Source organism: Salvelinus sp. IW2-2015, linkage group LG9 (assembly GCF_002910315.2).
Source record: "Salvelinus sp. IW2-2015 linkage group LG9, ASM291031v2, whole genome shotgun sequence".
Taxonomy (NCBI): domain Eukaryota; kingdom Metazoa; phylum Chordata; class Actinopteri; order Salmoniformes; family Salmonidae; genus Salvelinus; species Salvelinus sp. IW2-2015.
In genome coordinates, this window is record NC_036849.1 from 3,730,073 (window position 1) to 3,754,669 (window position 24,597).

The following is a 24,597-nucleotide window of genomic DNA, read 5'->3' on the forward strand; positions in this document are numbered from 1 at the left end:
AATTGTTTCAATGTTTTTAAATGAGAGACAGTTAAAGGGATACATATATAAATACAATTGATTAGAAGGTTTTTTCATGAAAAGAACTCCCCTTATATTGAAAGACTTACACTACATGACCAAAATTATGTGGACACCTGCTCATCGAACATTTCATTCCTAAATCATTGGCATTAATATGGAGTTGGTCCCTCCTTTGCTGGTATAACAGCCTCCACTCTTCTGGGAAGGCTTTCCACTAGATGCTGGAACATTGCTGCGGGGACTTGCTTCCATTCAGCCACAACAAGATTAGTGAGGTCGGGCACTGATGTTGGGCGATTAGGTCTCGCTTGCAGTCGGCGTTCCAATTCATCCCAAAGGTGTTCGATGGGGTTGAGGTCAGGGCTCTGTGCAGCCCAGACAATTCTTTCACACCGATATTGACAAACCATTTCTGTATGGACCTTGTTTTGTGCACAGGGGCATTGTAATGCTGAAACAGGAAAGTGCCTTCCCCAAACTGTTGCCACAAAGTTTGAAGCACAGAATCATCTAGAATGTAATTGTATGCTGTAGAGTTAAGATTTCCCTTCACTGGAACTAAGTGGCCCGAACCATGAAAAACAGCCCCAGACCATTATTCTCACTCTATCAAACTTTACAGTTGGCACTATGCATTCGGGAAGGTAGCATTCTCTTGGCATCCGCCAAACTCCTGCCATCCGCCAAATTGTGAAGCGTGAATCATCCCTCCAGAGAATGCGTTTCCACTGCTCCAGAGTCCAATGGCGACAAGCTTTACACCACTCCAGCCAACGCTTGGCATTGCGCATGGTGATTTTAGGCTTGTGTGCGGCTGCTCAGCCATAGAAACCCATTTCATGAAGCACCTGACAAACAGTTATTGTGCTGACGTTGCTTCCAGAGGCAGTTTGGAACTCGGTAGTGAGTGTTACAACCGAGGACAAACTATTTTTACGCGCTTCCCATTCTGTACGCTTGTGTGGACTACCATTTCACGGCTGAGCCGCTGTTGCTCCTAGACATTTCCACTTCACAATAACAGCATTTACAGTTGACCAGGTTAGCTCTAGCAGGGCAGACATTTGACCAACTGACCTTTTGGAAAGGTGGCATCCTATGACGGTGCCATGTTGAAAGTTACTGAGCTCTTCAATAAGACCATTCTACTGCAAATGTTTGTCTATGGAGATTGCATGGGCTGTGCGCTCGATTTTATACACCTGTCAGCAACGGCTGTGGCTGAAATAGCCGAATTCACTCATTTGAAGGGGTGTCCAGATCATTTTGTATATATAGTGTATGTTGTCCCCTGATCTGTGCTGTTTTCCTAAAACAGCTATCTTTCTTCTTCTCTGTCTACTGATGATTCATTCACATTTAGGATGACTTGCGGTATCGGACCAGAGTCAGCAACAGTACACTATGCACAGGGTCGAGTCTGAGCCTATCATCTGGACCAACCTCTGGCTACAACAGTGGCAACACAGCTCAGCTGAGGGATGGCAGGAGACCCTCACTGACACAGGAGGTACTGTACTAGTTTCTGAAGACATTTTTTGTTGCTTTTTTACGCCCAGGCACTGCACTTGGAAACGAGCCGGCTGGTTAAAACGGGCACACTTACAGTTATGTTGATGAATGTGCGCTGTCCCTGAAAAACGAAATGTTACGAAGTAAAGCCTAATGGTAGACCTACTGTAAACCAAACTTAAAGTAACTGTCCAGTGAAAATCTCACTTTTTAAAAGTTCATATTCTGTTAACTCAGACGCAAATATTGTTGTTGACACATCCTATACTTATGGCCAAAGCGTAAATTGGAGAATATATATATATTTTAAACCACCTCAAACTTGTATCTGAAACAGACTGTTTAAAAAATGCTTGCTATTTTCTCATAGAGGATGATGTCATCCTCCTGAGGAGGATTAGCTGGCTAATCAGTGGACTACTCGCATGAATATTTTTAATGACCGGTATTCACCCACATCATTCTGTTGTTGAAGTACGCTGACACCATTCCAACACAGTAAAGCTGCATTGTAACATACAGTACCAGTCAAACGTTTGGACACAACCTACTCATGCCAGGGTTTTTATTCATTTTGACTCTTTTCTACATTGTAGAATAATAGTGAAGACATCAAAACTATGAAATAACACATATGGAATCATGTAGTAACCAAAAAAGTGTTAAACAAATCAAAATATATTTTCTATTTTGAGATTCTTCAAAGTAGCCACCCTTTGCCCTGATGACAGCTTTGCACACTCTTGGCATTCTCTCAACCAGCTTAATGAGCTAGTCACCTGGAATGCTTGAAGGAGTTGCCACATATGCTGAGCACTTGTTGGCTGCTTTTCCTTCACTCTGCGGTCCAACTCATCTCAAACCTATTTCTACAATGTAGAAAATAGTAAAAATAAAGAAAAACCCTGGAGTGAGTAGGTGTGTAATCATAATTATTTCACTCATACAAAGAGCTTTTAAACCTTTCCCAACAATGTTATGAATTCCACAGAAGACAATAACAACAGATCAGCCAGGTCTGAGTTCATGTAAAATATAATACAGCTATTAGATCTAGCCTAGGCTACTTATTCATGTTCTTCAACATAAACTAGTCACAAGCTGCTACTACTACAATTGGGATCATTTGCTTAAATCTTTTGACCTGAGAACTACAACAAAAACAGTAACTAAATGGAATGGATGTCCTGTTCAGATTAAAATCATTGTGGGAAGTTAGTTGAATCAAGAGGCATTCGGCCATGGCATTGTAAATCTTATTTTTTTGGTTAGCTACAGTAGCTAGCTAACGTTAGCAGAATTAGCTAGCTACTTCTATTTTTTGTGATCAACTTTTTATTTAGTTTGTCATTTTTTTCAGACGGGAGGTACAGGAATAACATTCAAAATAATATTAATTCAGATATGTTCATACATTCAGTTATAATATTTGCCTTTCATATTTCATACTTTACGGTACCGGTTGGTTGCCACTTGAAAAACAACACCAGAATCCTCCCTCCCCACCTGGAAACCATGTTTCCCACCTCTTCCCACCCGCTAACTTTGACAGTCCTAGTAGTTTGTTTTTGTCCGTATTTAAATAAACAAAAAATAAATAAAAGACCCTAAAGAATTCTCTGTGTTGTTTTTGTCTGGTCCAAGGTCACTGGAGTCCCGGATAATGGTATAAATGGGCTGAAGGTCAGGTCTCGCCCTCCCATCTGTGGTTCTCAGAGTGTGAAGACCCAGCGTGCCTGGCTCTCTGCCCAAGGTAAGGATGGAGTGACTCAGTACCACCAGCCGCTTTCTTCATGCACAAGGCAGAGACCACATCTCTCCACTTCTGATGGTCTAAAGCCTGTTTGGCAGCCTGGCATCAATTCCTTTATCAAATCAAATCACATTTTATTGGTCACATGCGCCGAATACAACAGGTGTAGACCTTACAGTGAAATGCTTACTTACAAGCCCTTAACCAACAATGCCGTTTTATGAAAAATAAGTGTTAAGTTAAAAATACAAGTAAACAGAGCTTCAACTGTTTTTCTTGTTTTGGGGCATCTACGTTTGCCTCTTCTGCCTGGAGTCCACCTGAGCCACTCTCTACTTCCTAATTTTCAACAAACAATTGTAATATTTTGATTACTCATATTAACCATTAGCAGTGTTTCCTCTGAAAAATATATTTTTTCAGTGGGGAGAAAAGGTAGCTGAATCTCAGCTATGGTGACTTTTTAAAAGGACGTTCTACTCCAAAATGAATGAAAATAGAATGATGCTGACACCATCTAAAATAGAATGTCCACCTCCAGAAATGAGCCCAATAACATATTGGTAAAACATTGGACCATGCATGTAGCCTATGCATGGTTCATATGATCAGGTATGCTATTAGCAATAAGCATTATCACCTGTAGCCCAACTGATGCAGCATTATGGCTATAAACAAATAGGCTGAATCATAGGGTTGCCTATCTGCATTTACCCTATAAGGCTAATCATTAGCTGGATCTAAATGTGATATTTTAACTATACTGAACAAAAAATATAAGCGCAACATGTAAAGTGTTGGTCCCATGTTTCTTGAGCTGAAATAAAAGATCCCAGAAATGTTCCATACGCACAAAAAGCATATTTCTCTCACATTTTGTGCACAAATTTGTTTGGATCCTTGTTAGTGAGCATTTCTCCTTTGCCAAGATAATCCATCTATATCAAGAAGCTGGTTAAACAGCACGATCATTACACAGGTGCACCTTGTGCCGGGGACAATAAAAAGCCACTCTAAAATGTGCAGTTTTGTCACAGAACACAATGCCACAGATGTCTCAAGTTGAGGGAGCATGTAATTGGCATGATGACTGCAGGAATGTCCACCAGAGCTGTTGCCAGATAATTTAATGTTCATTTCTCTACCATAAGCTGCCACCAACGTCGTTTTAGAGAATTTGTCAGTGCATCCAACCAGCCTCACAACCGCACACCACGTGTATGGCGTTGTGTGGGTGAGCGATTTATTGATGTCAACTTTGTGAACAGAGTGCCCCATGCTCACGGTGGGGTTATGGTATGGGAAGGCATAAGCTACGGACAACAAACATATTTGCATTTTATCAATGGCAATTTGAATGCACATAGATACCATGACGAGATCCTAAGGCCCACTGTCGTGCCATTCATCCGCCGCCATCAACTCATGTTTCGGCATGATAATGCCCCATGTCACAAGGATCTGTAAACAATTCCTGGAAGCTGAAAATGTCCCAGTTCTTCCATGATCTGCATACTCACCAGACATGTCACCCATTGAGCATGTTTGGGATGCTCTGGATCGACGTTGTACGACAGCGTGTTTCAGTTCCTGCCTATATCCAGCAACTTCGCACAGCCATTGAAGAGGAGTAAAACATTCCAGGGCCACAATCAACAGCCTGATCAACTCTATGCGAAGAAGATGTGTCACTCTGCATGAGGCAAATGGTGGTCTCACCAGATACTGACTGGTTTTCTGATCCACACCCCTAACATTTTTTTTAAGGTATCTGTGACCAACAGATGCATATTTATATGCGCAGGCATGTGACTTCTATAGATTGGGGTCTAATAAATTTATTTCAATTGACTGATTTCCTTATATGAATTGTAACTCAGTAAAATTGTTGAAATTGTTGCATGTTGCATTTATATATTTTTTCAGTATAGTTAGCATCCTGTTGAATTTTAGGTCCCAAAAAAACTTGCATAAACACAGTGAATATAATGTAGGCTTACCTGTTAGGGTAACTTTGGGTGGCCTGCCCACCCACCTGTACTTTTCACAGAAACCACTTCATGTCGCATTTTTACCCCCCCCAACACTTTCCCTGGTTGCCACTAGTCTCGCTCAACAAAAAATGGCATCTGTCTCATCACTATTTTTTAAGTCACTACAATTATTATTTATTTTTTTGGTAGGTTGGTGTTTCACACCATTAAAACCGTTAAAGCTGTTTTCACCCGCGATTGCAAGAATTGTTGTCCATTGACTGCTTGTCAGAATATGTATTTCCCTCCCTATGGCACTCGTAACTTGAATGCACCTCGAGATGAATGTTTCTCTCGAATAGAACACAGCTCTAGCATCTTCAAAGTGTGCCTCGCCAGAAATATTCTTTCATGTTCCATATTTTGTGGCAGCGCCACAGCTGAAATGACTGCAGCGGAAACACTGCCATTCGTGTCTTTTTCTCCTGTGTCTTCTGTAGATGTACGGCTGGAGCCCGGTGTGTCAGGGTCTGACCCTCTGATGTCATCCTCGCCGTCATCTCCCACAAGCCTACGCCCGCGCACAGCCTCCTTTGGCTCTGCCTCCTCTATGTCTACAGCCTATCAGGACCTCACATCCTGTCTGCTTGGCCGAGCTATGGCTGAGGTAGAATATGACGCTTCTCCATTAAAAGTAGAACCTGCTCATCCTATTTCTGTGGCTTCTCCTCCTCGCCATCCACCAGTTACACAACCTTCAGCCATTGTTGTGGATGTACTGCATGCTCTGACTAATTATGTAATGTCAACATTATTTCTTGTGAACATTGTGCAGAATTAACAGCTGTGCTGTTCTCACCTGTGCCTCCAGGTGCGCTTGGCTGCTGCTGGTGACATGGGGAACCTAGTAAGGGGGACGGCTGCTGCTGGTTGGAGGTGAGTTGCACTATGGTTTCTCCTCCAGTCATTTTCATAATCATTTGTAAAGACTTCTGAGTGAGCACATGGTTAACACTCCACATAACCCATATCATAACACATGACAAATGCTCATGCACCCGTATAAGTTATAAAGCATCAAAAAGTACACCATCAGGCTTCAAGTAAAGTGTTACCAAAACATGTTATACGCGACTGTAGGTACACAAAAATGAGATACTATGTTTTAACCACCTCCCTTTCCTCTCTCTCTCAGGTACGAGGGGCTAGAGCGAGGTGTCCAGGCCTTCTACAAGCCCTCCTCTAGTCCGTCAGTGCACTCCTTCCTGGGGGCGGTGGAGCTAGAGAGGCCCCTGGCCAGCCTGTGGAGCATGGTCCGAGACCACTCCAAGACCCACCTGTACCACAAGGCTATCCACTCAGCCCGGACACGGCCACTAGATGACAGCACTCAGCTGGGTGAGTCTGCTGGCTGGAGTATAGTACGGTTGAGGTCAATTCTCCACTTGAAAATGGTGAAAGCCTGCAATGCTGCTGCCCATGCTAAAACAGGCGTTTTGGCAAATGCACTATCTTTCCATGTCTGAGTCATTCCATTTCAGTCCAGACAAATGACTTCCAGGAAGTAAAGTGAAATTCAGATTCCAATTGTAATTTTCCTCATGCTTTTCCCTGTGTTTCTCCTCAGTGTATCTGTTGACAGACCCGACCTGCTGCCACCTCAAACAGCCCAGAGACTTCTGCTGCATCAGCACCCAGTCACGACAGGTCAGTAGGGTCAGAGGTCACAGGTCAGAAGCTCCACACTTGATGGACCTCCAGTTGACTCAACTGCTCTTTCTTACCAAGAATTGTTTTAAATGTTTAACTGCACAGCAAATTGGCCAGTGTTACCTAGTGTTGATTTTTCAGTGTAACATTTCTAGAGTTGATTCAGGTGTTAAATTAACTCTCTTAATAAGTGTTCAATTAACAGCCATTGGTGTAAAAGAACACAAGTGTTGGTGTTAATAACCAGTGTTAAACAAAAACCTTGCCCATCATTATCATATTTCCCAGCATGCTCTGTTGCAGGTAGATTTTTTAAAATAGTTTTATTTCAATATCTATGTTTTTGCATGTACTGTACATTTATTTATTAATCTTATGCTACTCAAATATAAATATATTTTTCTAAACTTATCCAATCTGTTACTTGGACTTATTGCACCTGTTACTGAAATGGTTGTTCCAGTTTAGATGCTTAAGGTAATTCTGAATGCAGGTTGTGGGTGAATAAAAATTCAAATTGCTGGATATCCCCACTCTGGCTGGATTCCAATAGGAATTCTACATCATGATAACATAAATAAGCTTAGGATCTTAGTTGGTGAAGGCCACAGGACTGAAAATGGATGTCTCTGTCACTAACAAATATAGTGATGGGTGGTAACTCACTTGAAAGGCAAGGCACTAAGCAGTGTGTTAATTTAACACTGAAAAGTGTGGACCCGTGTAGACACTGGACCAGTGTTAAATTGAAAACTGTCAGTGTGGATTTAACACTGGAGAATTTGCTGTGTGGAATCAGGGGGACAGAGAACATCCTCATTTCAGGGGCAATGATTCTTACTGCCCTATAGCCAGGAGTTGTTTATATGTTACTGTCACATACACCGGATAGGTGCAGCAAAAGGCTACATGTCACCCTTTTTTTAAAACTTTTTTTAAATATTATTTTTACATGGTCAGGAAAAAGCCTAACTCTTCTCTCTCCTAGGATGACTTTTGTGTGCTGGCCGTGCAGTCTGTCTTCGAGGAGTCTCTCCCTCGGCCCAGTGTGGAGGCAATCCGAGGGGAGATGTTGCCTAGCGCCTGGGTCCTTCAGCCAATCACACGCCACGGCCGAGAGGTTGTCAGGGTCATCTACCTGCTGCAGGTGAGACAGGAACCAGTTTACTATATGTCAATGTAAAGTGGTCTGAATAATCTGTCAATCAATTCATCAAAATGATTTCTCAATCTTGTTTTACATCAACAGTTCTTAAGAGCACTTCAGATGCAGATATGCTTAATGATTCCTTATCTCAATGTGCAGTCTCTCTTCCTCTCTTTCTTTTCTTCTTCCTCTTCTCCATCCCTCCCTTGGCTCACATTTTGTCCTCCTGTGTTTCAGGTCGACCTTGGCACTCCATCCTTCCCACAGAGGCTGTTGGGAACCGTGGCTAGGAGACAGGCTGCAGTCCTGGCAGAGCTCGATTCCCTTTTCTCTCTGTGAGACTGACAGCTGGCCAGGGTCGCGTTCATTAGTCACCAAATTGAAGAAAACTGACTGAAAAAGTGAGGGGCTACCTGGACTTGTCCAATATGAAATAATCATTTTCGTGTTATGTTTCAAAACATTTTGCTACGGTGTGCCTTAATGAACAGGCCCCAGGTTAAAGGCCACAGATGTAACAGTGAGCACTTAGACCTATGTCCGGAATCTGATCTGTGACCTGTCTCTCTTTCAATTTGCACCTGAATTTATTTACTTGATTTTAACCTTATGAAGAGCACTGATGACATTGATTTTGGGATACGAAGTATCATGCAGCTTTTTCTATGTACATTTTTTTTTAAATATATGTATGTCAGTACATATTTGAGTATTTTGTGTTTAAAATGGTTAATTGTAGATCTGTGTTTAATATGTATGCTTTTAGCAATCATAATCGTATCTTGCTGAAGTTTGAGTGGTGTAGACTGGGTGTCAGGGAGGATTCGAGGGGCTGGCTCCTAGATTTGACCCATCCAACAGATCTTACTGCGTTACTGCAACTTCTGATCAGAGAGACCCCAGGCTCCTAAATGTTTACAATTCCCCAAACGTTTCATAATAACACTATAATAACACCGATTTATTTTTCACGCAAAATGATGTCTCCTATTGCCCATTCCTCCATTTAATCTATCTGTACTTTGAGCCTCAGTTCTACTACTTCCATAATTACTGATTTATGATACAGAATGATTTGTCTCCCATTTCACAGGCCTCAGCCTCAGTCCGAACCACTATAAAGACCACTTAATGACATGATTCTTATCTTCTGAATCCTATATGGTAACGTCCCAAGGCACAGCACACTTTACCCACTCACTACCCTTAAAGCTAGAATCCTTAGTGTCTACATCAATTTTCAGACTTCTAAATGAATGATATATACCAATTGATTCTTGAAGAGTATAACTTAGAAATGCCCCATGGGCTTGGTTCAACTGTCGTACCCCGACAGAACCCAAAATAGAAGCTTGTTTTACTCCGATGTCTGTAAACCATGTAAATGTATACGAACGGTGTGTAGCCGCAAAACGTCATTAGAACTATAATGTTGACATCACGGATGGTCAATCCTTGCATCCACAGCTCTGGCTATGAGTTTTAGAGTGGTTACATTTCTCCAGGCCCATCGCTCATCTTTTTACCAAAAACAGAAGCAGGGTGAGCACTTTTTTTATGAGGGCTAAGGATTGTAGTCTAACGGAAGAAAAAAATATGCAACCACTTCTTTGGGGTAACTGTAAAGCTAACACTAAGTGACATACTATAGCCCCAAAACCATATAAGATGAGTCTATAGGTCTATAGCTCCTTATCTGTTTCTTAGTCAGATTTGTATGTACCGTACTGTTTTGTTTCTACTGTCTCCCAATGACAATGTTATTAGCGCTGCATATATGCAATACTGGTAATTTCACATAGAGGCATGTAGTAAACCATATGCTTGAGGATGTAATGAACAATGGGTTTTCCTCTGAACATTGCTTAACCAGACGGCACGAACAGGTCTCTGGACCAGGCTATGATGGAAGGTGTTCGCAATGGTGTTGGCGAGAGAGACGACATATTAATTAGTCAATAATAGACCACGCCTATTCATCTGTTAGTTAGTTGACGCTTCAGGCAATTCATGCACTATTATTGGAATCCAACCTTTAAAAAGCCATATTATGTGTTTTGTTGACTGTTCAGGACATTATTTTTGCTCTAGTTGTTGTACTGCACAGTGTCACAGTAAGAAGGTCCCCGGGGAAACCAAAGAAGAAGGAACTGATATGAAAGATCTAGTTTCCCCGGGGATAGAACAATGAAGTAGCTAACTGACAACCTTTTGTACTGAGTTTTATTTTTATCCATATTTTTTTACAAGTGCCTATTATGTGACATGAATGTATAACACCATGTCAATATGTATAATTATTTTGTTTTATTATTATTATTATTTTAAATTACTATATATTCTAATCCTAAAGAAATGCAAATGAGCGTGTGTTATTTTCCTATATAAACTTGACATATTTTAAAATGTGTACATACGTGCACCTTGTCACTTGTTTAGCTGTGTAAATATTAGCTATATTCATTGTAAATTGTAGGGCTGTTGTCCAGTTCCTGACTATAGCCCCTAGACTTAAACATATCCATGATGTATTAAGTTAGCCTACTCAACAGTATGTTCTTATGTATGTTGATTGTTGCCGCCCTCCTATTTATTTGTATGGTATGCAATATTGGCCATGATCAACAGTGTTTTAAATTTGACCACAATCAATGAATCATTACATAAAATAGTGGAGCGTCTACACTGTATGTACACTGCTATAGCCTACTGGAGTGAAGCACTGGTTTGTTTGAATGAGGACACTGTGGGAGCAGAGTAGTGGAGGTGACATTTCTGGCGGGGGCGGAGGCTGTTATGTGTTCCAATTAGACCAGACCGACAGCCAGGCAGTGAGAGGAGGGGAGGGGGCGCACCCCACCACACAGAAGTGTGTCTATAGCTGCCATTTAAAGTCACCAGCTCATGACAGGAATGTCTGTCCCCCTGCGCACAGAGATCATGTACTAGATGCGTCTACTTTATTTTTAACACATTGGATGGGTCAAACGATGGCTCACTGGCTGACGGAAATGAGGAATGAGCGCGCTGAGTCCGCGGCCGCAGCTTTTGGACCGCAAGATTTACAACCTCTTTCTCCACCTTGCCCCCTCTGGCTCTCCAAGACCATTCCCTCTGTGCGGAGTCCACTGCCGTGACCAGGACCAGTGGAAAACTTCAATGGGATTATAATTGGGTTTTAATTCGAGGGAAATCAAAAGGTGTATATTTTCCTACAGGATTAAATCAAGCAAAGGTGAGTTTCTTTGATCGGGAAACGTTTCATGTAAATGAATACAGGTGAACTATTTACATTCTTAAAATTATAATGGTTATGTGTTAGATTATTATTGAGAATACTGTTTACAAATATATTTATTGACATAGTGGTCTTTAAGTGCGATTCATTTCTAAATGTAGACACCAAAGGCACATTTTGCTTACCACCTGTTGTTGCTCAATGCAAAACTTGTTGAAGGACATTCCCTCCCTTTCAAATACCACGATGGATAAACTGTTGTAGCCTTGGCTACATTTCAGTTTTGTATTTCTTGCTTATTGTTCTGACACATATATTATTCAGATTGTATCATTTTAATTGTGAAAGGATTTAATTCGGTACTCGGTAAGTAGGCGGGTGTTTAGGTGAATTTTTGGCGCGCGCGCTATGCGGGGTCATAACGGTCTTGATGCATGCTCTGCGCGCTTCTGCTGACAAATCCAAAGTGCGCTTCGCTAGCTGCCCATCATTTCTAATGTTATTGGAAACATTACATCGTTTTCAAAGAGAGGGGAGAGAGTTGAAGACAAAAATATTGTCTCAAAGTTGTTGACTGCTGCAGGGATACGACTTTCTTTAATCCTCTTCATACACAAGGCCACATAGAGCTCTCTCCACTCCTTGCCTTTGGCACATGGATAATAATATGATCAAATATAATAGATATTTTCTTTCCTTAAAGGGCAATTCGGTTGCTGCAAGAATACACAGACTGGGTGCTCCTCTCCACACTAGGAGTATGTAACTGTTATATCATTTTACTTACATGCTGCACTCTACATGAGTGGGAGGCAGTATTGAGGCAAACAACTATTTCCATACTTATTCAAGGTGTCATAAAAAATGCAATCCCAACCCCAACATAAATTATCTTTTCACATGACCCTCCCCTTGTTAGTGTAAAATAATTGCACACCCTCCCCCATCATAGAATTAACTACAAATAATATTGACGACCACAAATAATAACCGTGTGTTTATAAACGTGGATATAGACCACACCAGCATGCTTTTGTGGCGCAGTCGGTGCCACGCAGGGCTACCCGCCAGAAGGTTGAGGTTTCGCGGATCACCACCACGGACGAGCTCACTCTCCCTGCCTGTTTCATTAGGCCTGCACTATGACCAGAGACAGTCAAAATTTTGGACACCATACTCATTTAAGGGTTTTGTTTATCTTGTACTATTTTCTTAATTGTAGAACAATAGTGAAGACATCAAAACTATGAAATAACACACATGGATATTTTTATTTTATATTTGAGATTCTTCAAAGTAGCCACCCTTTGCCTTGATGACAGCTTTGCACACTCTTGGCATTCTCTCAACCAGCTTCACCTGGAATGCTTGGAATTCAACAGTCTTGAAGGAGTTCCCATATATGCTGAGCAGTTGTTGGCTGCTTTTTCTTCACTCTGCGGTCCAACTCATCCCAAACCATCTCAATTAGGTTGAGGTTGGGTGATTGTGGAGGCCAGTTCATCAATCAATCAAGCAAGCAAATGTATTTATATAGCCCTTTTTGCATCAGCCAATGTCACAAAGTGCTATACAGAAACCCAGCTTAAAACCCCAAACAGCAAGCAATGCAGATGTAGAAGCACAGTGGCTAGGAAAAACTCCCTCGAATGGCTGGAACCTAGGAAGAAACCTAGAGAGGAACCAGGCTTTGAGGGGTGGCCAGTCCTCTTCTGGCTGTGCCGGGTGGAGATTATAACAATATGGCCAAGATGTTCAAACGTTCATAGATGACCAGCAGGGTCAAATAATAATAATGACAGTGATTGTAGAGGGTGCAACAGGTCAGCACCTCAGGAGTAAATGTCAGTTGGCTTTTCATAACCTATCTTTCAGAGTTAGAGACCGCAGGTGCGGTAGAGAGAGTCGAAAACAGCAGGTCCGGGACAAGGTAGCACGTCCGGTGTACAGGTCAGGGTTCCATAGCCGCAGGCAGAACAGTTGAAACTGGAGCAGCAGCACGACCAGGTGGACTGGGGACAGCAAGGAGTCATCAGGCCAGGTAGTCCTGAGGCATGGACCTAGGGCTCAGGTCCTCAGAGAGAAGAAAAAGAGAAAGCGAGAGAGAGAATTAGAGGGAGCATCCTTAAATTCACACAGTTCATTTGATGCAGCACTCATCACTCTCCTTCTTGGTTAAATAGCCTTTACACAACCTGGAAGTGTGTTTTGGGTCATTGTTCTGTTAAATTAAATGATAGTACAACTAAGTGCAAACCAGATGAGATGGCATATCGCTGCAGAATGCTGTGTTAGCCGTGCTAGTTAAGTGTGCCTTGAAATCTAAATAAATCACTGACAGTGTCACCAGCAAAGCACCATCACACCTCCTCCTCCATGCTTAACGGTGGGACCACACATGCAGAGATCATCCTTTCACATAATCTGCGTCTCACAAAGACATGGCGGTTGGAACCAAAAATCCCAAATTTTGACTTATCACACCAAAGAACAGATTCTCTTTAGTAGTGGTTTCTTTGCAGCAATTTGACCATGAAGGCCTGTTTCACACAATCTCCTCTGATCAGTTGATGTTGAGATGTGTCTGTTACTTGAACTCTGTGAAAGATTTATTTAGGCTGCAATCTGAGGTGCAGTTAATTGCTGATTTATGAGGCTGCTAACGCTTAAGAACTTACCCTCTGCAGCAGAGGTGACTCTGGGTCTTCCTTTCCTGTGGCGGTCCTCATGAGAGCCAGTTTCATAGTGAATGATGGTTTTTGCGACTGCACTTGAAGAAACTTCTTGACATTTTCCGGAATGACTGACCTTCATGTCTTAAAGTAATGATGGACTGCTGTTTCTCTTTGCTTATTTGAGCTGTTCTTACCATAATATGGACTTGGTCTTTTACCAAATAGGGCTATCTTCTGTATACCACCATTACCTTGTCACAACACAGCTGATTGGCTCAAACACATTAAGAAGGGAAGAAATTCCACCAATTAACTTTTAACAAGGCACACCTGTTAATTGAAATGCATTCCAGGTGACTTCCTCATGAAGCTGGTTGAGATAATGCCAAGAGTGTGCAAAGCTGTCATCAAGGAAAAGGGTGGCTACTTTGAAGAATCTCAAATATAAAATATATTTTGATTTGTTTAACAATTTTTTGTTTACTACATGATTCCATATGTGTTATTTCACAGTTTTGATGTCTTCACTATTATTCTACAATGTAGAAAATCATTTAAAAAATAAAAACCCTGGAATGAGTAGGTGTGTCCAAACTTTTGACTGGTACTGTATGTAAATGTGATATTTCAGAATTGTATTTTTAATACAATTTGCAAACATTTCTAAAAACCTGTTTTTGCTTTGTCATTATGTGGTATTGTGTGTAGATCGATGAGGTAAAAAAAACGATTTAATACATTTTAGAATAAGTCTGTAACGTAATCAAATGTGGAAGAAGTCAAAGGGTCTAAGTACTATCCGAATGCACTGTATATACACACATTACAACGGTTTTCAAAAGTGACCGTGATTGCGCAATAAAGTCAGGACTTATTTCCAGTGTGGTCCCTATCTTTTTTTGTATATAAATAGATATAAATGACATAGATACAGACACATTACAGAGATACAATCGCAAAAATACTGTTCACACATAAGGCAGCTTTTGACCTTATCTTAAGAAGTGGTTACGGTTGGTATGGCTTTGAGTTGCTATGGTAGTTTGTTCCACTCAAAAGCGCCGGTATTTAATAATGTATTCCCACCAGATAGACTCATATTTAAAACAGTGAATATTAGAGTGTCTTAGGTATTTTCTTAAAACTGCATTGTTGGTTAAGGGCTTGTAAGTAAGCATTTCACTGTGAGGTTTACACCTGTTGTTTTCGGTGCATGTGACAAATACAATTTGATTTGATTTGGACACTAACAAATACAAAAAATTGGGATAGGTACCTGGGGCTGAGTGAGTGATAATTCTGTGGTTCAGACCAAGTTCAATTAATACTATTATTTTTTCCACTGTTTTTCGGGTTCCCCAACTTGCAGCCCACAGGCCAAATTGTTTTCTGAGCAATTTTTAAAAATGTTTATTATTATTTTTTATTTTTTATTCTTCATTGTTGGACATAAAACACTAAAAACACAAGGAAGTCAGCTCCAATTGATTTTGATTTTGGAACTCTTTTCCCAAGTATTCCCACACATAATAAGGAGATGTTATCTTATTCAAATATAAGCAAGGTTTGAAATTATGATTATGTTTTAGTAAAAAATGCTTTATGTTTGGGCTTCTAAATCTAGTTGATGATCTCTGCTTTAGGGGGTCTATAGCTAGGTTTCCACTCTTGGCCGACTGATGGTTTTGTCACTAAACATGTTGCGTAGGTATAGCGATTGTGCCCTGGTATTGCCACTTGCGCTCTAGCCAATAGCTCGCGTATACAGTGTGGGAATAGCCCCAAAAAAAGATTATTAGGGACAAAATTGAGAGATTTTTTAATTTGTCAAATGGCAGCCAAGTACCAATCAACATGTCACAAGAATAAGACCCTCGATATTTACTGAATGGAGCATCAAGATCATCCCCATGCACTTTTACCACCCTGTGAAGTTCATCATTATTTAACATGTAGCCTAATACAAAGTTTCCCAAACTTGGTCCTGGGGCCCTCCCTGGGTGCACGTTTTGGTTTTTGCCCTAGCACTACACAGCTGATTCAAATAATCAAAGCTTGATGCTGAGTTGGTTATTTTAATCAGCTGTGTAGTGCTAGGGCATTAAACCAAAACGTGCACGCAGGGGGAAACAAAACGTGCACCCAGGGGGAACCAAAACGTGCACCCAGGGCGAAACAAAACGTGCACCCAGGGCAAAACAAAACGTGCACCCAGGGGGAACCAAAACGTGCACCCAGGAGGAAACAAAACGTGCACCCAGGGGGAACCAAAACGTGCACACAGGAGGAACAAAACGTGCACCCAGGAGGAACCAAAACGTGCACCCAGGGGGAAACAAAACGTGCCACCAGGGGGAAACAAAACGTGCACCCAGGGGGAACAAACGTGCACCCAGGGGGAAACAAAACGTGCACCCAGGGGGAACCAAAACGTGCACCCAGGTGGAACCAAAACGTGCACCCAGGGGGAACAAAACGTGCACCCAGGGGGAAACAAAACGTGCACCCAGAGGGAACCAAACGTGCACCAGGGGGAACCAAAACGTGCACCCAGGGGGAACCAAAACGTGCACCAGGGGGAAACAAAACGTGCACCCAGGGGGAACCAAACCGTGCACCCAGGGGGAACCAAAATGTGCACCCAGGGGAACCAAAACGTGCACCCAGGGGAACCAAAACGTGCACCCAGGAGGAACAAAAAGTGCACCCAGGGGACAAAACGTGCACCCAGGGGGAACCAAAACGTGCACCCAGGGGGAACTAAAACGTGCACCCAGGGGAACCAAAACGTGCACCAGGGGGAACCAAAACGTGCACCCAGGAAAAAACAAAACGTGCACCCAGGGTGAAACAAAATGTGCACCCAGGAGGACAACGTGACAGGAAGAACAAAACGTGCACCCAGGAGGAAACAAAACGTGCACCCAGGGGGAACCAAAACGTGCACCCAGGGGGAACCAAAACGTGCACCCAGGGGGGCAGGACCGAGTTTGGGAAACTCTGGCCTGATAAACTGCATTCTTTCCCAGGACGTGGTGACAGTTTTTAATCCAACATGTACTTTACTTGGTTGAAACCTGGTTGATATCAAGCCATTTTGAGGATGCTGGAATGACATTTTGGACGAATGTGCGTATGCCTAGAGGAAACTTTTAAAGTAGACAAATCAGATGAAAACATGGTGACTGGTTGTGTTTATGCCACATATACAGCGTAATACATGTTTAAATGACAAATATTTAGGTTATATCGAAGCGTTCTAGGTGCACGAGGAAAAGCCCTCGTATTGGAGAGGAGGCAGAGCAAGCATTAAGCTTGCTCTGCCTGTATTGTCTCTTAACAAGATCAATAGGGGATCATTTCCAGCTGCGTGTCTCATGTCTTTACTGTTCTTTCATGCACAGTGATGCACCTGGCCTCTCCACTGCCTATCAGCTATTCCTAGTTGCTATTGTGGATTCATATTGAAAATTGATGCAGCTTTGAATGCTTTTACGTGTGGTATGATTGCTAATAGCCTATTGCCAATAGGTACAAATGCTCCACCTACCACTATTGTCACTATTAGTAGTGGATAGTGGGCAGGATAGACAGACTGGTAGACTATATTGACCTGTGGTATAGTAGAAGTTACCGTGCAGACAAACGTAGCGCATAAGGGTAGTACCAAAACACCTTGATATAGGGGCGGCGCATGTAAGCAGATGAAGACATTTGGCTAGGATGGAAGAAATGATATAGTACAACCTGCAATAGAGCGAATGCAAACCAGGGAGAAAAATCTCTACCCTCCCCTGTGCCCAATAAAAAACCACACAACCCTCCCCAAAGCCCCCCAGAAGTTTGACAACCCTCCCCTATTTTGGAACCCCCAATCCTGTCCCTAACCTCTCCCAAGATCAAACTCACGTGCTATGGCGGTCCAAACAGGGTTTAGTATTGCCATTGTAGTAGGCTACACGTGGTATAGTAATATAAGATACTGTCATGTTCATATCCTAAATGAAGGAGGGTTTAACTCAATATTAAAATCTACATGAAGCCACTTGACTGTTCCGTTTCAGTCATTTTTAGCAGACACTCTTATCCAGAGCAAGTAGGGTTTAAGTACCTTGCTTAAAGGCACATCAACAGATTTCACCTAGTCAGCTCAGGGATTCAAACCAGCAACCTTTCAGTTCCTGGCCCAACCTCTTAACCGCTAGGCTACCACCCAGGCCATGATAGAGCTATTACATATTCTTTTCTATTTTATTCTATAAGAAAAACCATGCAACTTCATCTCACTGGGCAAAAACTGGTTGAGCCAACATTGTTTCCACGTAAATTTCAACCCCCGAATTGAAATGTGATGATTTTTCTTAACCCAAATCGAATGTCATGGTGACATTTTCTGTTGATTTCACGTTGAATTCATGACAACTCAAATGTAAATCAAAAATAGACATTGAACTGACGTCTGTGCCTAGTGGGATCTTTTTATGTATATGTATGAAAAGTATATGGTGTAGTGTTGTCTCTGTCTGTGTGGCCGGTATAGTTGTGCATTAGAGGACCATCTATAGATATTAACAATCTATCAGAAGCAGGAACGACAGATCTCAGACTGTCCCGTGAGTGTAGGGGAGCAAGGTAGACGATTGCCTCTCCTGTCTCTCTCTGTCACACTCTTTGATATAGCTTCTTCTTTCTTCACTGTGGGGCAGCTTCCCTGGCACAGGTTAAGCCTAGTTCGGCACTAAAAAGCATCTGAATACTTATGCGTATTAGTGCAGTACCAGGCTTCATTTGTGTCTGAAAACACTACTATGTGTTGGCCTCTACCAGATTTTCACCATGCGAGACAAGATGTCACAGACCTCACTCCAGCTGTCGCTGTTACGCTTTCCCACACTTTGAGTCACTAGTCCTCCTAACCACACCCATCTGCCATTTCTCATTTCTCCCTCTCCACTTTCAATGCTACTCAGAAAATCCAAGAAAATCCAGATGGAACATCGGCTGGCTGTGTTCTCTAGTTGGTTGCCACGGTTCATGCTCGGTTGTTTTGTGTTGGCCTTTATATTTCATACAAAGGGAGGTGTTTTTGTATTTCCATTTCCCTCTCTAGCTATCATGAAATTCCTTTGCAAAGGTTTGAATCGACGCTCTAATCGCTGTTCAATCAAGACGACTGATTGAAAGATGTATCTTGCTGAATGTACCCGGCTGGTGTTTTTGATATTATAATTGGTGAGGACTGTAATGGGGCTAAGGTTTCTGCCTCCACCTGAACTAAGCTGTGTCTGGGTAGAGACTGCCACTTCAGTGAAGAGGTAGTCTTTGTCCATGCCATGTAGCATCCAGAGAGGCTATGCCATGACATGTGCTCCTGTCGTCAGTTTGGCCCAGACCAACATGGCATCCTGGGTTTCATGCAGTTAGGCTAGTGGATTTAATGGTGTCAGCAGACATGCACGTCACATAGCGTAGGGACATGCCTGCTCTGTTGGAGCTAGCCCAGGTTGTGTGTGCGGTGATAAGGGGATCCCCTGTGCTGCTAGTCAGTGGGTGGAGGTAGGGTTATGTCTGATAACATCCCCCTGCACGGGACTGATACAGAGATGAGGAGGAGGGAGACCTGGGCCTGAATTCACAAAGCGCCTTAGAGTATCTCTGTTCCTTACTGACCAGATCAGTCACTCAGTACAGTCTTCGTTCACAGTCGCTGCTGTCCCTGTCTGTTTCTAAGGCTAGAACTGAGATGGGGAAACAATATTTGTCACATAATGCCCCTTCATCCTGGACCATGCTTCAAAAGATAGTTAGTGAAATTAGGGAGTTAGTCCTTGCCTGTTTTTAAGACTCTGATTGACTGTTTGTGATAACTGCAGTTGTTTCTAATATTCAATTGTATCCGTAACTCGTGACACTTTGTCTTTTGTGTGTATTTTGTATATGTTTTTTGTCATATTCTATGTACACGCTGCCATTTCCCTATTTTGCCTTCTTGCCAGGTCGCCCTCGCAAAAGAGGTTCTCAATCTCAATGGGTCTTACCTGGTTAAATAGAGGTGAAATAAAAAAACAAATAAAAATAAGTGCTGACCTATGACCCTCCCTCTTATTTATTATGATTTATAAAGGCGAAACTGAGTCCAGATCCACCACCACAACACCACTGTATACTACGTAACCACAACCAGGGCCCCTTCTCTGAATGGCAAAGAACCAGTCATCCTTCTATCTCCTTCAAACCAGAGGTTGACTTTGTCGTGTAAGGGGAGGGGAGAGGTAATGTGCATAGTGTGACTGTACCTCCACAATACAGATGGTACAGTCACACCTCTGGACATGTGAATAGAACTCGACGTAATAATGCCGGGTTGGGTTGAATCCTTGAGACGCAGTTGAGATACAGTATATATCAAGTTTCGAGCTTTATTAGTAGTCGTGTGTACAGGATACACATGGTGTTCGCCGTCCAACGAAATGCTTCCTTGCAGGCTCCTTCTCGACAATGCAACAACAATAAGAAATAATCAAAAGATAAGAATACGAACATAAAGTCTGTGTGTTATAACTAACTTTCTCCCAAATCCCCGTTGACATCAGTGTATGATTCACGTGAAGGTTCAAGCTGCACGTGCATAGCTCAAGTCAGGCGCTGGCCACATTGTAAACATAACTGGCAACAATATCTATGATTTGCATTGAATTATGACTCTCTAGTTCTAATATCTAGTATTTCTGCACTACAGGAGAACACCACCCAAGGACTCTCTCCCATATCCATTGGACTGTACAGACACATTCCCACACAATATTTAGCAGACACTCCTATCCAGAGCAAGTAGTGTTATGTGCCTTGCTCAAGGGCACATCAACCGATTTTTTGCCTAGTCAGCTCAGGGATTCAAACCATTGACCTTTCTGTTACTGTTCGGCTACCTGCCTCCCAGCCACACTAACATTAAACCAGATGTAGCTAGCAGAAACACACAGACCCACACACCCACGTTTACAGTTGAAACGTTGACGGTACCGCATCACAGGAAGGCGGTTTGTACGTAACATTCATCAAGTTCCCCAGTAGAGACAGATAGGGGGTTGCCCTTCCCTTGTGTGAGGTGATAAGAGAGGCACGCTGCGCTAAGATAGAGCTATCTTGGTGGCTAACCTTTCCACACACACACACCCCACTCTGTGACGGTTGGGGGATATGTCAGGCTCAAAATGGCCACGGCTGATGAGGGATGAGTGAGTTGAGGAGTGAAGGGAACTACTTGTGATTCCTAAATAGCAGCAAAAGGTTGTAAACAAAACAGTATACATTCCTAGGATGTATGTTACAGCATTTCTTCTCTGGGAATTTTGCTTTACATTCAGAACAGTTTGTTGTCTTCCTATAGTCTGCCATCTTTTTGTTTGAAATTGTAGGTATGGACAGGCAGTCTTTTTTTAATACTAAATGCTAACATACAAAGGGAGATGTTTTTGTATTTCCATTTCCCTCTCTTCCTTAACATCATTTAACAGACACTCTTATCCAGAGTTACTTACAGTAGCAATTAGTATTGAGTGCCTTGCTCAAGGGCACATCGGCAGATTTGTTTCACCTAGTTGGCTCAGGGATTCAACCAAGCAACATTTCAGTTACTGGCCAAACACTCTTAACCGCTAGGCTACTCGCCACCAGTATATTTTAGTAAGACTTCATGTAGTGGCGATTCCCTATGAAAAGCCACTGGCACAGGAGATAGCTGTCCATAACACGTCCACAGAAATCAACTTTCCAAACATTACTCTTTTTGGGTGAAATTCTCATTTATTGGGTATATAAAATATAAATAGCGGTAACACGGTAATAACTATATGTGCTCTCCTCTCACCTGTGCTAACACTTCCTGGTCACCTGTGCTACCTATATAGACACACTGACCAGTGACCCATGACCCCAACATATAGTGCCCTCTGGTGTACAAAACAAGTAAAAATAACCATTGACAGACAACATATGCACAACACATAAACAGGTAGTCTTCTGGGTTCTTTATTTTGTTTTATGCATACACATAATACAGATATCATACTCATAACATAATACAACTATCCTACCTATAACATAATAAAACTATCCTACCCATAACATAATACAACTATCCTACCCATAACATAATACAACTATCATACCCATAACATAATACAGCTAGAAAACCCATAACATAATACAACTATCATACCCATAACATAATACAACTAATCCTACCATAACTAATACAACTATCAATACCCATACATAATACAACTATCCTACCCATAACATAATACAACTATCATACCCATAACATAATACAACTATCTACCCATAACATAATACAGCTAGAAAACCATAACATAATACAACTATCCACCAATAACATAATACAGCTATCATACCCATAACATAATACAACTATCATACCCATAACATAATACAACTATCTACCCATAACATAATACAGCTATAAACCCATACATAATACAACTATCCTATCCCCATAACATAATACAGCTATCATACCCATAACATACATAGCATTCACATACATTATACAGCTGTCATAACCCATAACATAATACAGCTATCATACCCATAACATTATACAGCTTCATACCCATAACATAATACAGCTATATACATAACATAACACTATCCCATAACATAATACAGCTATCATACCCATACATTAACAGCTATCATACCCATAACATAATCCAACTATCATACCATAACATTATACAGCTTGTCATACCCATAACATAATACAGCTATCTATACCCATAACAAAATACAACTATCCTACCCATACTAATACAGCTAGAAAACCATAACATAATACAACTATCCTACCCATAACATAATACAACTATCATACCCATAACATAATACAGCTGTCATACCCATAACATAATACATACTATCAACCCATAACATAATACAACTACAACCCATAACATAATTACAGCTGTCGTACCCAGTAACATAATACACACTATCATACCATAACATTTTATATAGCTTATCATTACCCATAACATAATACAGCTATCGTACCCATAACATAAATACAGCTATCATAGCTAACATAATACAACTATCGTACCCATAACATAATACAGCTTATCATACCCATAACATAAATACATATCAAACCCATAACATATAATACACTATTGTACCCCATAAACATAATACAGTTTCATACCCATAAAATAATACAGCTATCAACCCATAAACATAATACAGCTATCATACCCATAACATAATACAGCTCATTCATTACACTACATTAACATAATACAGCTATCATACCATAACCATAATCAGCTATCATACCCATAACATAATACAGCTATCATACCCATAACATAATACAGCTATCATACCCATAACATAATACAGCTATCATACCCATAACATAATTCAGCCATTGACCTTTGATAGAAAACGCTGTCTCCACACATATGTCTGTGAATCAAAGATGGAAAAAAAATCAATGCTAATAGCTCTTTATTTCTCCTTCTTTCAGACATCCTGCTGTGTGAGGTCCATTCTACTGTATCTCTCCCTCCTCCACTCCTCCTCCTCCTCCTCCCCTCCCAGAGCAGCTGAGGCTGTCCCCGGCCCCAATTACCTCACCCCAGCCAACGGCCCCCGTCCCACCGCCAAGCTGGCTGCTGCCATGACGTCCACCACGGACTTCGACAACGTGGAGATCACTCAGCAGTATAGCCGCATCAACACACGCTTCGAGCTGCTGGAAGAGGAGCTGGACAATGACAAGAGCTCTGTACGACTGTTTGAGAGGTCACGTATCAAAACCCTAACAGGTGAGTTGGAGCTGGGAGGGGAGACCTAGGTCTCTGATGTGGGCTGGGTTGTGTTATTGGGGTGTTTTTCCCTTTTGGGTTGTTCTCTGTCACCTACTGTCTCTTGAAATCAGCTATTATGTGAATCAGCCTCTTGGCAGAACGCTATGCCTGGGGATGGTCTAGCTAGCCACAAGCAGCTAGTACCACTGCTTACAGTGCATGTCTGCATGGGATCAAATGCTGGTCCCACCACTCCTTGTATTTCCATTTCCATCCATATGTCTCATCTATTTCAATGTCTATATTCTGTCCATATAAGAAAACATGAAAGATGGCAGTGGCAGAATACTGGCAGAATAATATCTAGGCTTGTTTGTGCTGTGCAGTATGTTTAATAAGTCTACCTGATAGCTTTGAGCCTTGTATCATCATGTCTGAGTTTGGCTGTCAGCCACACACACTCCCAGCAGACCAGTTCAGACTTATCATACGTACAGTCTCTCTTACACCCCCCCCCCCCCCCCCCCCCACACACCCCTAAAGTTGCTGGGATCATTTGCACATTCCCAGAATGCTCCAGTGTGAGCGATGTGGGCAGCTGCCCTCCCGTTGTGAGTCCCAAATGGCACCATATTTCCCTATTTAGTGCTCCATTTTGACCAGGACCCATTGGCTCTGGTCAAAAGTAGTGCACTATATGGAAATAGGGTGCTATTTTGGATACGGCTCAAG

At 41.9% G+C, this 24,597-nt stretch overlaps 2 protein-coding genes across 3 annotated transcripts in view; both read left to right on the forward strand.

Moving 5' to 3' along the window:
- Positions 1 to 10,818, forward strand: part of stard9 (StAR-related lipid transfer (START) domain containing 9) — a 58,874-nt gene extending 48,056 nt beyond the window's left edge. Inside the window, exons 25-32 of the mRNA XM_070445097.1 lie at positions 1,388 to 1,534; positions 3,181 to 3,289; positions 5,763 to 5,929; positions 6,134 to 6,198; positions 6,458 to 6,660; positions 6,890 to 6,969; positions 7,961 to 8,119; positions 8,357 to 10,818. Of these exons, the coding sequence (XP_070301198.1) occupies positions 1,388 to 1,534; positions 3,181 to 3,289; positions 5,763 to 5,929; positions 6,134 to 6,198; positions 6,458 to 6,660; positions 6,890 to 6,969; positions 7,961 to 8,119; positions 8,357 to 8,458 (1,032 nt within the window). The 3' untranslated portion in view covers positions 8,459 to 10,818. The remainder of the gene's footprint in view (positions 1 to 1,387; positions 1,535 to 3,180; positions 3,290 to 5,762; positions 5,930 to 6,133; positions 6,199 to 6,457; positions 6,661 to 6,889; positions 6,970 to 7,960; positions 8,120 to 8,356) is intronic.
- Positions 10,819 to 10,995: 177 nt separating this feature from the next.
- sptb (spectrin, beta, erythrocytic) overlaps positions 10,996 to 24,597 on the forward strand; it is a 54,147-nt gene continuing 40,545 nt past the window's right edge. For both annotated transcript variants that reach the window (XM_023994013.2, XM_023994014.3), the window contains exons 1-2: positions 10,996 to 11,354; positions 23,583 to 23,883. In XM_023994013.2, the coding sequence (XP_023849781.1) occupies positions 23,736 to 23,883 (148 nt within the window). In that variant the 5' untranslated portion in view covers positions 10,996 to 11,354; positions 23,583 to 23,735. The remainder of the gene's footprint in view (positions 11,355 to 23,582; positions 23,884 to 24,597) is intronic.